At 66.8% G+C, this 15,448-nt stretch overlaps 1 protein-coding gene across 2 annotated transcripts; it reads left to right on the plus strand.

Moving 5' to 3' along the window:
* The first annotated feature begins 3,246 nt into the window (after positions 1-3,246).
* Positions 3,247-14,854, plus strand: ADAM11 (ADAM metallopeptidase domain 11). Of its 2 annotated transcripts, XM_048313553.1 has the most exons (27): positions 3,247-3,358; positions 4,584-4,774; positions 6,096-6,172; positions 6,531-6,597; positions 7,081-7,166; positions 7,242-7,308; positions 7,457-7,505; positions 7,596-7,663; positions 7,982-8,056; positions 8,143-8,214; positions 8,724-8,890; positions 8,970-9,054; positions 9,138-9,228; positions 9,338-9,389; positions 9,541-9,640; positions 9,926-9,997; positions 10,092-10,184; positions 10,290-10,370; positions 10,452-10,502; positions 11,064-11,127; positions 11,194-11,293; positions 11,367-11,486; positions 11,568-11,736; positions 11,812-11,926; positions 12,372-12,462; positions 12,934-12,951; positions 13,253-14,854. In XM_048313553.1, exons 1-27 carry the CDS (start codon positions 3,301-3,303, stop codon positions 13,305-13,307), a joined length of 2,334 nt encoding a protein of 777 aa, XP_048169510.1. In that variant the 5' UTR covers positions 3,247-3,300; the 3' UTR covers positions 13,308-14,854. The 2 variants fall into 2 exon arrangements, with proteins under 2 accessions (XP_048169510.1, XP_048169516.1); XM_048313559.1 differs by lacking the exons at positions 3,247-3,358; positions 4,584-4,774 and adding an exon at positions 4,821-5,411.
* Positions 14,855-15,448: the final 594 nt, after the last annotated feature.

Consider the following 15,448-nt stretch of genomic DNA (forward strand, 5'->3'; position numbering starts at 1 on the left):
TGGTGCCCATTAAGGAGGGGTGTGGAGAAACGGGGGAGCAGTTGGTAGGAGCCTGTTGACCTCTCCTAGGCGTGGGGCCATGGGATAGAGGTCCGGGATGGGCTGGGCTGGCTAAGAGGATGTTCTGGAGTGTCTAAAAACAGCCTCTTGAAGGGCAGTGCCAAGCAGAATGGAGCCAACCCTTCAGTGGTGCCAGGTGTCAGCCTGCTGCCAGCTGCAGGTTGGGAAAAGGAAAGGCAGGAGGGTGGGACAGTCCCGGGCCAGGCACCCAGAGGCGTGGGGTCTGTCTGTCCTTGGAGAATGTTCAATCCTGGAGTGAAGGACAACAGTCTCTCCTTCACTCCAGGCTCAAAGGAAAGGCTTGAAGTGGGATCATGTAGTGGGAGCAGGGACTTGGGACACACGAGGCTTCAGAGGTTCCTCCTGAGCTAAATCCTTCTCCAGTGCAACAGCCAGACCCCAGTCCTTTACCTCCTGCAGCCCCTGTAATGAAGGGCTGATCAAAACCCTACTGGGCTCGGGGCTCTGCTGTGGAGACGTCCCAGCAGGGAGGTAATCCCAGGCAGAGAGGGAGAGGGGTTTGGAGCACCCCCTGGTTATAGCAGCCACTGTCCTGGTATGCTCGGCCTCCTGGAGGTAGTGACCAGCTCTGTGCCCCTCAGACAGCAACGAGGGTGCCCTGGGGACTCAGGAATGGCCCCTCCAGGCCCTTGGCCTGGGTGACCAGAGCTCCAGTTTGTCCCCTGTGGAGACTGGGATACCTCATGGTGGTGAGCTGACCTGGGAGATCTGTTGTCCTTCGCCAAGCCTGGCACGGGAGAGGGACCCCCAAGTGCCGCCTGCCCCCTCCTCATGCTGACCAGTGACTTACACTGTGGGGTCCCTGCTCTGGGAGACTGAAGCAGCTGCTTTATGGCCACTTGGGGACCCTGTAGGCCTTGGGTCAGATGTTCTGGCTGCAGATACAGAATCTTGGAATGGTTCGGGTTGGAAGGGACGTTAAAGATCATATAGTTCCGACTCCCTGCCCAGGCCAGGGACACCTTCCACAAATCAGCTGCTCCCTGGTGTAGATCCACCCTGGCTGAGCACCCCTTTGTCCCTGTGGTGCTGAGGAGCACCAGGAGGGCACTGAGAGGGACTCTGCCCCTCAGGCTAGCAGGCTCAGAGCTCCTGAGGAGCCAAGCAGCTGCTGGATCAGCTCTGCTGCACCTGATGCTGCAGTTCCTCCCCTCACTGCGTGGAGCAAGAGGCAGGTCTGAGGGCAGCAGGTCCCAGTTTGGAAGCCCTGCCTGCCCCAATGCTGTCATGGAGGGAGGTGGGGCTGATCCGGGCTGATCTGCCTGGAAAGCCCTCGGGAACCCCCTGGGTGTGGCTGAGAAGGCGTTTCTGGAGCCTGTTCCTGTGCAGCCCCCGTGGGAGCTGTCCCTGTGAGTGCCCCCCCATCGCTCAGCCTGGGGGTGCGAGGGGGTTTTGAGCCCCCCAGTCTGAGCACAGCCCTCAGCACATCTTCTGCCCAAAGCAGGCCAGGGTGCACCCGCCCCTCTGGGCTCGGTTCCCTACAGCACTGCGGGTGATGGGCTGAGCTGCACAGGGACTTGTTGGAGTGGCAACACAAAATGGACCAAAAAGGTCCTGGAGGAGGGTGAGGCATGTGAACTGGGGGTTCAGGGCCCCCAGGTTGCTCTTTTGGAGGAGCTCCAGGGCCTTCCCAGGGCAGCTGGGATGAGCTGGGGCCACTGAAGTACTTGCATCCTCCCCACTCTGGAGCATGTGGTCACTCAGCTGAGCCCCTGTCTCCTGGTCCGACACAGGCAGAGGTTGCCCATTGCCCTCCACGGGGAGCCCAAGGGTGGCCCTGGGCACCCCCAGAAGGAAGAGCTGGGGCTGGTGGTCTCCAGGTCTGTGTCCCACCCTCAGTCCTGAGGGAATAGTCCTCTCTGCAATGGTTGGTGCATCCATCACCTGGGGCTGGAGCCTCTGTGCCCACCAGGACAGCCCCTCCTGGAGGTGCCTGTGGCTGTGCTGCCTCCCCCCATGAGCTGCATCACCCCCCATGCTGCTCTCCCCTCCTCCAGCTGCAATAAACAAGAATTTACTGGGGCTTGTCTCCCTAAAATTGTTCCATTCCCACCAGGAGGGAACACAATCAGAGCAGAGAGAGACTCCTGGTTCTGTTGCTTCCTGAGGGTGGGGACTCCTCAGAACCCCTGGGTGACATCACCCACCCACTGGGGATGGCCCAGGATCACCCCATGTCCCCAGTGCTGGGCACCAGCACTTCCTGCTCTCAGCACCATCCCCTTGGAACCCCTGGCTCCAGCCTGAGCCACAGCCAGCACCAGCCCTGGGACCAGTCAGGGGCTTAGTTCCAGCTGGGAAGGTGGTTCTGGGTGGGGGCTTCAGTCCCAGATGGGGGGCTCTGATAATGGCTGTGGGTCCTGGTACTGGTTGGAAGCCTCAGTACAATCTACAGGGGCTCTGGGGCTGGCTGGGAACCAGCTGGGGACTGGGGACTAGTCAGGGACTAGTCAGGGACTCGGTACCAGCCGAGGGGAACTCGGTACAGGCTGGGGGCCTCCAATCCCAGCTGGAGGCCCTGTACTGGCTGGGGCGCCTGGTACTGGTGTCTGGAGGGTTTGGTACTGGCTGGAGGGGCTGGTACTGGTGTGGGGGTCCTGCACTGGCTGCGGGGGGGGGCAGCAGTGCCTGAGGGGGTTTGGTTCTGGCTCAGGGTTCCAGACCTCGGGAGGTCCAGTATAGACTGGGGAGTGCCCGTACTGGTGTTCCTGTACTGGTGGGTGCGGGGGGACACAGTCTGATGCTGGCTGGGAGGCATCTGGCACTGCCTGATCCACTCCAGTCCCTGCTGGTGCGGGGTGCCCAGTGCCGGCCCGCCGCTCCGGTACCATTCCGGGGATGAAGCGACCGGGAGCTCCGGTACCGGCCGGGGGTGCTGCCGGCCCGGGGGTGATGCCAGTGGGGCTCCGGTGCTGCAGTGCCGCGGGTGCCAGCGGCGCTGCGGCAGCCGGGGCGGGGAGGGTGGAAGGGGCCGATACCGGGGGCGGCGGGCCCGGGCGGGGCGGGGCGGGGCGGGGCGGGCCCGGGGCGGCGCTGCCGGTGCCGCTGCCGGCGCTGCCGGTGCCGGTGCCGGTCCGGTCCGGCGGGCCCGGGGCCGCGTGCGGGCGGGGCGGGGGCGGCGCTGCTGGCCCGGCCCGGGGCGGGGGGGGGCCGGACGGGACGGTGACGGTCCCCGGCGCGGCGGGCCCGGCGCGGCCGCTGGCGGAGCATGAGGGAGCCATGAGCCCGCTGCGGGGGTGGCTGCTGGCCGCGCTGCTCTCGCTCGCCCCGCGGGCAGGTAGGTCCGGACCCGCTCCCGCTCCGGCATCGCCCCGCTCCCGGCCCCGCTCCCGGCCCCGCATCGCCCCGCTCCGCTCCCGGCCCCGCCGCCGCCGCTGCGGCTTTTTCGCTGCATCGACACATTTTTCCGCAGCGCCGCCCCGCAGAGCCCCGGGAGGGGCCGGGCCCGCGATCCCCCCGCACCTGCCCGGCCCCGGCCCCGCAGAGCCCCGGCCCCGCACCGGCCCCTCAGCCCCGCGTCCCCCCCCGGACCCGGCCCCGCGCCTGCTCCGGCCCCGCGCCCTCCACCGCGCTGTCCCCGCACCGGCCCCCGCCGTGTTCCCTCTCCGGAGGTGGCCGCATAGCAGACCCCGTGTCCCCTTCAGGATGTGTCCCCATCTCGGCTTCCCCGTCCCCTGCATGTCCCCATAGATGTCCTCATAGCAGCCCTCCACGTTCCCTTGGGATGTTTCCCCATAGCGGCCACCCCCCGTGTCCCCTGGCTGTCACCTCCAAAGGTGTCCCTGCACCAGTCCTGCTGTCCCCTCGTTGTCCCTTCTAGGGGGGGTGTCCCCATACCAGTCTTCCATCTCCCGTTCGGTGGTGTCCCCATCCCGGCCCTCCCTGTCCCCTGGGTGTCCCCTCTGAGATGCGTCCCCATTCCAGTCCCCCCTTTTCCCTGGATGTCCCCTCCAGGATATGCTGACCCCCCCCCAACCTTTCCTTCAGGTGTGATGGCATTTCTGAGCCCCCGTCTCCCTTGCATGACCCCCCCGGGATGCATCACTTTATCAGCCACCCATGTCCCCTGTGTGTCCCTTCCAGGACATGCCACTGTATCTGAGACCTCCTGAGCTTCCCCACCCGGATGTATTCTCCTGCTGGTCACCCCCATCCCCTGGGCACCCCTCCCAGCCCGTGCTTGCTGGATGTCCCCTCCTGGGCACACCAGCGCACCTGGATGTTCCCCAGCTGTCCACCCTGGGACAACCCCTGTACCCACCCTCCATGTTCCCATCCAGGACATGGGTGTCCCCTGCTGGATGCAGTGCCACACTTGGGTCACCCCCCGAGCGTGTTCACCAACTCTGTCCCCTCGTGTTCCCATCTCCGTGTCCCTCCTCGTCCCCAGCCCTCCACGTCCCCATGTCCCCAAGGCCCCTGTGTCTCCATCCCTTCTTCTCCGCAGCCCCCTGAGCCCCCAGCCCTTCCAGGGTGGCCGCGACCCTGTCCCCTCCCCGCAGGTCCTGCCGCGCAGGCCGGCGCGCTGCCGCGGAGGCTCCCGCGGGCCACATGGCAGGAAGGGCGGGTGGTGTCCCAAATCACCCACCCCAGCCGGCTGGTGGGGCAGAGCTCGGGAGGAGAAGTCCCAAAGCATCAGTTGGACACCAGGGTCAGGAATGAGCCCGGAGGAGGAGGAGGAGGCGGAGGACCCGTAAGTGAACGACAGCCCCCTAGCCGCTCCCTTTCCGGGGTCCCTGGCAGGTGGAAGGTCCAGGTCCCCAGACAGCCGCCGTCACTGGCCCAGCCGCACCCAGCGTGTGCGTGGGTACCAGCGTCCCGAACTGGAGCCCTCGTCCCCCCAGGGACCATCCCGCTGCCATCCTCCCAGGAGGGACACTGAATTGTGCCGCGAAATCCCATTAAATCTGGGAACCAGTGGCGCGCGGGCATTGGGAGGGATGAAACGGGAGCGGGCAGGTGGCGGGCAGGGCTCCCACAGGAACAGGCTCGTGGGTCCGGCAAGGACGGATCCAGGCCGCGTGGGAGCGGCGCCCATGTCCCCCCCCAGTGCTGCTCCCCAGACCAGCCCGGGCTCGGGCACTGGGCAGTGACCTTCACCCCGTGGCCGGCTGTCCCAGCGTTTCGGGGAGCGGCACACGCGCCCCATCCGGCACGGGGGAGTTGAGGTGTTGGCAGCCGCGGAGGCCGGCGCCCATCGATCCCCGTCCGCGCCGGATAAAGGCGAGATGAGGAGCTGCTCTCGCCGCAGAGGTGATTTACACCCGGCGTCGAGTGAAACCGCCGGACGCCGGGAAGCGCCGGCAGCCGCCGCGCTGGCGGGAGGCCAGGGAGGTGTTAAGCCAGGGTGTCGCGGGGGGAGGGAGCGGCGGAGATCCTGGGGAATTCGGGGCTAGGTCCCCGCGGCAGAGCCCTCTCCGGCCTTGCTGCCAGACCCCAGGGTTGCGGTCGGGGCCTGGGACATCCCCTCCCCGTGGTGACAGACGGTTCCTCATCCCAGTGTCCTCATCCCGAGCTGCGCTGGGTTCCCAGCGAGGGGACAGGGCACGCCAGGACGGGTTTGGCTTTTCTGCCGTTTCGCCATGTGAAGCACCGGAGGGGCCCGCAGCCGCTGCCGGGCTCTCACCCGTGCGCCGAGTTTGCCGGGGCTGAGGCCGCGCCGCAGCGCTCGGCTCCCGCTGCCGCTGCCGGCGGCAGGAATTAGGTCAGGAGCGGCGGCGCCGCAGGGCAGGAGAAGCGGCGGCTCGGCTGCCGCGGCCGGGCTGGGCCCAGCGCCGAGGGGACCCTCCGGCACCCCCAGCCCCGCACGGCACCCGCGGAGGGGGGGATGGGACGCAGGTGCCATCCCAGTGCTCCAGGGGGTGATGGGTTTAAGAAAAAAAACCCGGTTTTCTTTTAGGCTGAATTTTTCGGCGAAAAAAAAGAAAACAGACTGCATATTTGGGTTGGGGTTTTATTATTATTTTAGCTATGAATTTTAGGCGGGGGGGCTGACGGCTCTGGCTGTCCTGCAGGGGCTGCACCTGGCACAGGTGAGCTTCATGGTGCGTGCCTTCGGCTCAGCCTTCACCCTCGATCTCCGGCTGAACCAGTGAGTGACCCGGGGGTCCGGGCAGGAGACCCAGCATGGGCCTGCTGGTGCCCCCCGGGAGGAGGGGAGGGGCTGGGGGGTGCTCGGGGATGGGGCAGTTGTGCGGAGCCATCCCAGCTGCAGCAGTGGGGGCTGAGCCGGGGGGAGGAGCAGAGGGGAGAGGGGCCCATGGGACGCCAGCGCCCTCCCAAACTGGGGGTTCCCATGCTGAGGCGATTCCGTGTATATGGATGGTGGGTGGTGTCCCACACTGGGGTGGTGCCCTGCACATGGATAGATGCTGTGGTCTCCCTCTTCCTTCTCTTCCTCCTCTTCTTCCCCACCCCACGGCCTCTCATCCCCCACCTGCTCCCTGCAGCCACCTCCTTGCCTCCCACTACGTGGAGCGGCACGTCGGCGCGGGCAGCAACGGCAGCCACAGCACGGTAAGATGTGTGCCATGCTGTGCCATGCTGTGCCAAACCATGCTGTGCTGTGCCGTGCCAAACCATGCTGTGCCAAATCACGCTGTGCTGTGCCAAATCACGCTGTGCTGTGCCAAACCATGCCATGCCATGCCATGCTATGCCATGCCATGCCATGCCATGCCGTGCCATACTGTGCCAGTGCAGGGGTTGTGGTGGCCGGTTCATAAATCCCACAAAAGCCCACGAATGGTCCCAAGCAGCTCATCCCCACCCCCGTGCCCCTCGGTGCCCACTGCCCCTGGGGTGCCCAGCCCCTGCATGGGGGGGGCTGCCATGATGATGGGGGATGCTCCTCCAGCGGGGGATCCCTGGGTGCTGTGGGCACCAGGCACACCCTGAGGGTGCCCGGCAGTGAACCCCAGAGCCCCCGGGCTGGGTGCGGCCCCTGGGGGTGCGGGGCAGGGCGGGACTCGGGGCTCAGCGCCCGTCCCCGCTCCGCAGGGCGCGGGGGAGCACTGCTACTACCAGGGCCGGATCCGGGGGCAGCCCCGCTCCTTTGCCGCTCTCTCCAGCTGCCAGGGCCTGCGGTGAGTACCCCCACTGCCAGGGGGGCCGGGGGGCCGCACCCCTCTGCACCCCGACACGCCCACCTCTGTTTGCAGCGGCGTCTTCTCGGACGGCCGAGCCACGTACCTGATCGAGCCCCAGGCGGGCGCCGAGCACGGGCAGGTGAGCGGTGGCACTGCCGTGTGCCTGCCTGAGTGTCCCCAAGGCAGCTTTACGGGTCTGGCTGTGGCTTGGGGACAGCCATGGGGACACGGGGACGTGGCAGTCCTCCCCTCCACGCACGGCCGTGACACACCTCTCCCCGTGGCAGGGCCTTCGACCACACATCGTCCAGCGCGTCCCCAGCTGCCCCCGACTGGGTGAGCCTTCGTACGGAGCTGTTCCTGGGGATCGGTGGCCTCAGTGGCCCCGTGTCCTTGTGTCCCACCATCTCTGTCCCCTCCCTCCAGGCTGCCTCTTCCCTGCGCTGAGCCAGCGTGTCCCGGGTGGGACACCAAAGCTGCGGCGGCGGCGGCAGGTTAGTGGGGTCAACGGGGTACACAGGGCAGGGGACGGAGGACATGGGGCAGGGGACAAGTGTGCTTGACCCTGGTTGATTTCTGTCAGTTGGCTGCGGGTGCAGCCAGGCTGCTCCGTGGGTGCTGGGGTGGTGTTTGCAGGGTGCTGCTCCTGCCTGCGCTCAGGGGTGCCCAGGGGACCCAATGGAATACTGCTGGGGCTGCATCCCAAGACCACCCAGTGGCTCTCCCCTCTCCCTGGACCCCAAACATCCCTGGCGGGGTCAGGAGCCCCATCCGGGTGCCGGTGCCAGCTCAGCCGCGGGTTCCCTCTGCAGGTCCGCCGAGCCCAGCACACGGTGCACAGCGAGACCAAGTACATCGAGCTGGCCGTGGTGAACGACCATCAGCTGGTGAGCGGGAGGTTCCAGGGGCTGGCAGGGGCAGTGAGGGGTCGGGCTGGCCCCCCCAATCCCGCCTGGCCCTGGTGTGCTCCCAGTTCCTGCAGCTCCGCAAGTCCGTGGTTCTCACCAGCAACTTCGCCAAGTCCGTGGTCAATCTGGCTGACATGGTGAGGGGGGTCCCTGGAAGGAATTTGTCCCCGGGGGGATTGTCCCTGGGAAGGTTAATCCCTGGCACCTGATGGGTTTGTCCCTTGGGGGCTTCATTCCCAAGGGGTTTATCCCCAGTGGGCTTATCCCTGGAGAGAGGGTTTATCCCCAGTCCTGGTGGGGTTTGTCCTTGGGGGGTTGTCCTTGAGGAGACTGTTCCCAGCAGCTGGTGGATTTGTTCCCAGGGAGTTTGTCCCTAGTTCCTGGTGTTATCTCGGGGGCTTGGTCCTCAGCACCTGCTGGGTTGGTCCCTTGAGAGTTTGTCCCCATGTAGTTGGTCCCACTCTTGTTTTTCTTCTTTGGCACCTGGTGGGTTTGTCCCACTGGTGTTTTGTCCCCGGGAATTGTCCCTGGTGACAGATGTGTGTGCCCAGCTCCTCAAGTTGTCCACAGCAGTTTATCCCTGGTAGCTGGTGGGTTTGTCCCTGGGAGGGGTCGCGTCCCCAGCACCGTCCTTTTGTTCCCACAGATCTACAAGGAGCAGCTAAACACCCGCATCGTGCTGGTGGCCATGGAGACGTGGGCGGCGGAGGACCGGATCCGGATGGGGCAAGACTCCCTGGAGACCCTGAACGAGTTTGTCAAGTACCGGCGCGAGGGGCTGGCAGAGCACAGTGACACCGTCCACCTCTTCTCGTGAGCGCGGTGGCCACGCGTCCCCCCCCCCCGGGGCCCGGGACCGCGTCCTCCGTCCCCACCATCCTCTTCCTCGCAGGGGTCGGACGTTTCAGAGCAGCCGCAGCGGCACCGCCTTTGTCGGGGGTATCTGCTCCCCTGCCCGCGCCGGCGGCGTCAACGAGGTGGGTGCGGCGAGACCCCCGCGAGGGCGGGCTGGGGACAGGGACGGGGGTCCCTGCGGTGACACCGCGTCGCTCCCGCGCAGTACGGCAACGTGGCGGCCATGGCGGTGACACTGGCGCAGACCCTGGGGCAGAACGTGGGCATGATGTGGAACAAGCACCGCACGGCCGCAGGTACCCGCCTCCCGCGGGGCCGTGGGGACGGTGGGGACGCTCCGCGGTGCCACCAGGCCGGCGGCGGGACAGTGAGCACCCCCAGCCCTGTCCTCTCCTCTCCTCCCAGGGGACTGCCGGTGTCCGGACTCGTGGCTGGGCTGTATCATGGAGGACACAGGGTGGGTGCCCGCTCGGGGTGGCACTGCCACATCCCCTGCACACTTCGTGTCAGCGCTGCCGGCGGGGGCATCGCCGAGGTCCTGCCCGGGTTCGGGTGCCTGGCAGTGCCCCCGGGCAGGGCAGGGTGTGACAGTGACCCCCATCCCGCAGGTACTACCTCCCTCGGAAGTTCTCCCGCTGCAGCATCGATGAGTACAACCAGTTCCTGCAGGACGGCGGCGGCAGCTGCCTCTTCAACAAACCCCTGAAGGTAACGGCCTCCCCGACCCCTCTGGGGGTCACAGTGGCGAGCGATGCTCTGGGGGTGGCTTCTGGGGTCCCTCGGGACTCTTGGCGTCCCCAACCCCTGCCACGGTCAAGGTGCTGGTGCTGAACCCCCAGAGCAGGAAGAGCCTCGTGCTTGGCAGCAGTTTGGGGGTGCTGCCATTCCCCAGGGATGTGATGCCCTTTTCGGGGGACCCATGGCAGCAGCTGGCTCAGGGGTCCCCAGCAACTCTCATGTGTGTGTATGATGTCCCCCCCTCGGTCCCGGCAGCTCCTGGACCCTCCGGAGTGTGGCAATGGCTTCGTGGAGGCAGGCGAGGAGTGCGACTGTGGCTCGTTGGCGGTGAGCAGGGTCGGGGGGCTGCTTCCCCCGCTCTGGGGGGCTGCCGGGGCTGCCAGGGGGCTGATGGCCGTGATTCCCGCTGCTGTCCTGGCAGGAGTGTGCGAGGAGCGGGGGAAACTGCTGCAAGAAGTGCACCCTGACCCATGACGCCATGTGCAGCGACGGGCTCTGCTGCAAGGGCTGCAAGGTGCGGGGCTGGGAGCATCCAGGGGGCTCAGGGGGCCCGGGTCCAGATGTGGATCCAGTGGGGTCCTGTCCCGTTCCTGATGAGCTGGGTTTGTGCCCCGGGCAGTACGAGCCACGTGGCGTGTCCTGCCGGGAGGCTGTGAACGAGTGTGACATCCCCGAGACCTGCACCGGCGACTCCAGCCAGGTGAGTGGGGCCGGGGGGACATGGTGGGACATGTTGTGGGGCCTTGTGGCATCACCCAACCTCTTCTCCACGTCCCCACAGTGTCCCCCCAACCTCCACAAGCTGGATGGATACTTCTGTGAGAACGAGCAGGTGAGTTGAGCCCAGCCTGGTGGGACACAGCCCTGGGGCTGGGCACATCCCCCCGGGCTCCAGCATCAGGGCTTGTGCGTGTTGGAAGCACATTTGGGACTGTCCAAGGCCCCGCTGGATGGGGCTTGGAGCAACCTGGTCTGGTGGGAGGTGTCCCTGCCCACAGCAGGGGATGGAACTGGATGGGCTTTAAGGTCCCTTCCAACCCAAACCAGTCTGTGCCTCTGTGACTTTTTGTCAGCAATTGCAGCCACAGCTGAGCCACGCACGCACACACACATGGCTGTGGGCTTTGGGGTGAGCAGGGGGCCCTGAGCCCCCACTGCTGTCCCGTGGCTGTGCACACGTGTGGCTCCTGCTCCCTGCACCACGTGAGCCGGGGCAGTGTCCTGGGACCAGGCGTGGGGGGGACATGTGTGGGGCTCATTGTCCCTGCAGCACCTCCCTGCAGCGCACCTGTGTGAGCCCTGCTCCAGCCTCATCACCCCTCTCCAGCCCCCTGAGCCTCCTCCAGGACCCTGACTCCTCTCCAGTCCCCTGACCCCTCTCCCATCCCTGCAGGGACGATGCTATGGCGGGCGCTGCAAAACCCGGGACCGTCAGTGCAACGCGCTGTGGGGCCGCAGTGAGTGTTGGCCTGGGGTGGGGGAACGCAGGGGGTGACGAGCAGGTGACACTCACTCTCTGCCAGGCTCGGCCGAGCGCTTCTGCTACGAGAAGCTGAACGTGGAGGGGACGGAGCGGGGGAACTGCGGGCGCGAGGGCCTGGGCTGGCTGCAGTGCAACAAGCAGTGAGTGACCCTTGTCCCCGCGGCCCGTCCCGGTGCCACCTGCCATCCCAATGACACCACCGCTGCCTTGCAGGGACGTCCTCTGCGGCTTCCTCCTCTGCGCCAACATCTCGGGGTCGCCGCGGCTGGGGGAGCTCAGCGGGGAGATCGCCACCACCACCTTCTACCACCAGAACCGCTACGTCGACTGCAGGTAACGGTGCCACCGTGGGGACCGGGATGGCTCCAGGTCCCAGGGGTCCCGATGTCACCCGCTGTGGCTGTCCTGGCACAGGGGCGGCCACGTGCAGCTGGTGGATGGCTCGGACCTGAGCTACGTGGAGGACGGGACGCCCTGCGGGCCCGGAATGCTCTGTCTCGACCGCAAATGCCTTCCAGCCACCGCCTTTAACTTCAGCTCCTGCCCCGGCAGCTGGGACGGGAAGATCTGCTTCGACCACGGGGTGAGGGGCGCGGTGGGGACAGGGGGACACCCGGGGAGTGTCACGGTCGCGGGGGGTGACGCCGTCCTCTCACAGGTTTGCAGCAACGAGGGGAAGTGCATCTGCCGGGCAGAGTGGACAGGGAAGGACTGCAGCGTCTACGACCCCATCCCTGAGCCGAAGCCGACGGGGGAGACGGAGCGGTACAAGGGTCCGTGTGCCCGCGGGGACACGGGCTCCCTGCTGTCCCCAGGCCTCACAGGCTGGGCTGTCCCGCTTTGTCCCCAGCCACACCGGGGCTCCAGAGTGTCCTCCCACCCTGGTGCCACAGCTCAGCTGGGCATGGCCGGGTTTGCCCCTCTCCCAGGTCCTCACAGCTCTCATCCCTGGAGCTGTGTCCCCATGTCCCCGCATCCCATCCCCACTGAGGTGTGTCCCTGTGGCTGGGTTTGTCTCCCTCCCAGGTCCCCACAGCACTGGGACTGCTGTGTCCTGCTGTCCCCCTGTCCCCTCCCCACTGACATGTTCCCTGTGGCTGGGTTTGTCCCCTTCCCGAGTCCCTGTGGCACTGGGGCATCCCTGGGGCTATGTCCCCGTGTCCCCTTCCCACTGACGTGTGACCCTGTCCCCTCCTCCCCTGTCCCCCTCTGTCACAGGTCCCAGTGGCACCAATATCATTATCGGCTCCATCGCGGGGGCCGTGCTGGTGGCTGCCATCGTCCTAGGGGGGACAGGCTGGGGATTTAAGTAAGCAGCCACCGCATGGCTCGTCCCCTCTGCTGCTGTCACCGGCCACGTCCCCCCCGTGCACCGACACCCGCGCCAGGGCCAGGCCGTGCCCTGCTGGGGCGCTGCCAGTCCCCCCAGCTGGGCATCCCCTGCGGTGCGGCCTCTGGTCCCCTTGGCCCTGCCTGGTCCCCTGGCCCTGCCTGGTCCCTTGTCCCAGCCCTGCCTGCCCCCTGGCCCCTGCCTGCCCTGCCTGCATGTGCCATTGGGGTGTCACTGTCACCCGGACCCCGTGGCCGTGTCTGTCCCCAAGCATGGGGTGCTGGGGCGGGGCTGTGTCGGTGGCCCCCCGTGTGTGCTCCTACCTGGCACTGGGACACTGCTGCTGCCTGTGGGACCAGGGACACCGGGGTGGGGGGACGCACCAGGGGGACAGCGGGACACGGGGTGGCACTAATGCTCCTCTCCTCTCCCCCTGCCACCCCCCCCAAGGAACATCCGCCGAGGAAGGTACGACCCGGCGCAGCAGGGAGTGTAACCGTGTCCCCCCCATCGTCTCGTCACCGTCCCTGTCACCGTCACCGTCCGGCAGCCTGACGGCGTGGGAGCCCCCGGGCCCGTCTGTCCGTGTGCTGTGTGTCCGGCCGTGCTGTCTCCATCTCTGTGCCCCCACGGCTGAACGGGAGCAGCGGCTGGGGGGGCCTGGCAGCAGCCCCCCCCCCCGGTGCTGGCTCATTTCAGCTCAGTGTCCCCCCATGTGTCACCCCCTGTCACAGCCCCCCACTAAACGCACCCCACTTCTGTGTTGCAGGTCCGGGGGGCCTGAGCGGGGCCGCTCTGCCCCACCCCCCCCAGCGCCTCATTAACAGCAATTAAATGGGGCGGCGCTGCCGAGGGTCCGGCCGAGGAGGAGAGCGGGGGGGGCCACCCGGGACCGCCCCCCGGCCCCCCCCGCACCGCACGAATGTACGGGGACCCCGGCCCCCCCGGGCTGGCGGCGCTCGGCACTGGATGAATGAATGTACCCGGGGGGCCAGCGGGGAGCCCCTGCCCCACATCCCCTCTGCCCTGCAGCAGCATCTTCAGCCGGGGCCTGGGACCCCAAAAGGCAGGCCCGTGTACCCCAGGACGAGGCCAGTATAGCCCCAGTACCAGGCCAGTAATACCCAGTACGAGGCCAGCACCCTTTCCCAGTTCAGGGCCTGGAATCACGTCCCCCACACCCCCGGTGCCTGGGCTGGGTCCCACGGGGGCCGAGTCCTGCACTCCCAGATGTGCCTCCCCACCCCCAAACTCCGTGTGGGGTTTGTCCCTGAAATTCTCCCCCGATCCCCCATGTCACGGCTGCACCCCCCAAGCCATGGGACGCCGAAGTCCCCAGTGGTGGGACAGGCACCCACAGGGTGACAGCTCTCCCTCAAGACTTCCCCCCACTTCCCCATCTCAGGCAGGTGAACCCCAAACTGGTGACACTGGGGTTCAGGGTGACAGAAGGACCCCCCAGGGGACAAGGGTACAGGGTGAGCCCTGGGCTGGGCACACATGGGGCTGCTCTCTGGGTGGCACTTGACCACCCCCAGTCCCAGGGCAGGCTTGTGGCACCCGTTCCCCACAGACTGGGTGTCCCCCCACCCCCGCGGCAGGCTGGGGGGAGGCATCACCCCCTCCCTGTGGCACGTGGCACATGTCACCCTGCATGGGGTGCTCTGTGGGGCCACCCAAACCACAGCACCACGGAGCACCGGGGCCACACTGGTCCCTTTAACCACTGGTGACACTCAGCATGGAGGGGGAGCGTCCCTGGTGGCACTGGGTGACACAACCCCGTGTGTGTGTGCGTGTGGGGACACCCCTGGGGACACTCAGCAGGGGGACAATGGGGAACGATAACCCATTGCCCACAGCGGAGTGGGGGTGTCCCCTCTGTGTCCCCTCCCTGCCCAGTGTCCCTGCCCACCACCAGGCGCCTTTGCCATGGAGACAGAGAGTGACCAAGGGTGTCCCCAAGCCCAGCCATGGCCAAAGTGTGTGGTGGCCCCCAGCCTGGTGTGACAGCCCCACTGAGCACCCACGGGTGCCGTGGCTGTGGTGGCACCACAGGGGACAGGGTGGGAGGTGACAGCAGGATGGGGGTGGCTGGACATCCCCTGGCTGGGCTTCAGTGGTGGCTCCTTGTGTGATGGATCAGCAATGGGCTGGGAGACATGGGGACCTGGGACCACCGTGGGCATCAGGGGTCTGGATCAACCCCCCATCTCTATCACTGTCACCCGCAGTGTCCCCAACAACTGTCACAGCCACGGTGCCGGGGTGCTCCCCGCGGCGAGGGGACACCCCTGGTTCAGAGCAAGAAGCCACCGTTGTCACTGGGTTTGGGGACATTATAATATATATATATATATATCTATATATATATAAATACCGGGATTTTTCTTAATGATTTTAAACGCTGTCAGGGTGGGAGGGCCCGCGGCGGGGGGGGGGGCACCCGGTGCTTCCAGAGCCAAGCGAGCAAAGCCCCCCCAGCCCCCGCTGCGCCCACGGCCCCGTCCCGTCCCGGGGACGAGCACAGCGGGGCGGCGTCCCCGTGCCCCCTCGCCGCACCGCCGCCACCCCCGCACCGCCTGCTCCGCTACCGCCGGGCCGGGCGGGACCCCCGCGCCCGCCCCGCGCCCGCCTGGCCCCGAGCTCCCGCTTTGCACGTGCTGGAGCCGCCGCCGGAGCCGCCGGGCCGCCGCTCCGGGCTCGGCCCTGGCTCCGGGCTCGGCCGCCTCCTGCAATGTCGCAGAATTTATTTACAATAAAGATTTGAAAAAACGATGGGGCTCCGCTTCTCACCCGCGTGAGGAGGGAGGGGAAGGGGCCAGGGAGGCGGGAGGGTCCCCAGATTCCATCCGTGAGGATGCTCTGGCCTTGGATCCTCCAGCTCATCCCACTGATGGGTTCCCCATGTGCTGCATCCCACCCCGGCCTGTCTCTCACGATTTCCACATCTGAGTCAGGAGAC

The sequence above is a fragment of the Corvus hawaiiensis genome, chromosome 1, assembly GCF_020740725.1.
Source record: "Corvus hawaiiensis isolate bCorHaw1 chromosome 1, bCorHaw1.pri.cur, whole genome shotgun sequence".
NCBI classification, from domain to species: Eukaryota; Metazoa; Chordata; class Aves; order Passeriformes; family Corvidae; genus Corvus; species Corvus hawaiiensis.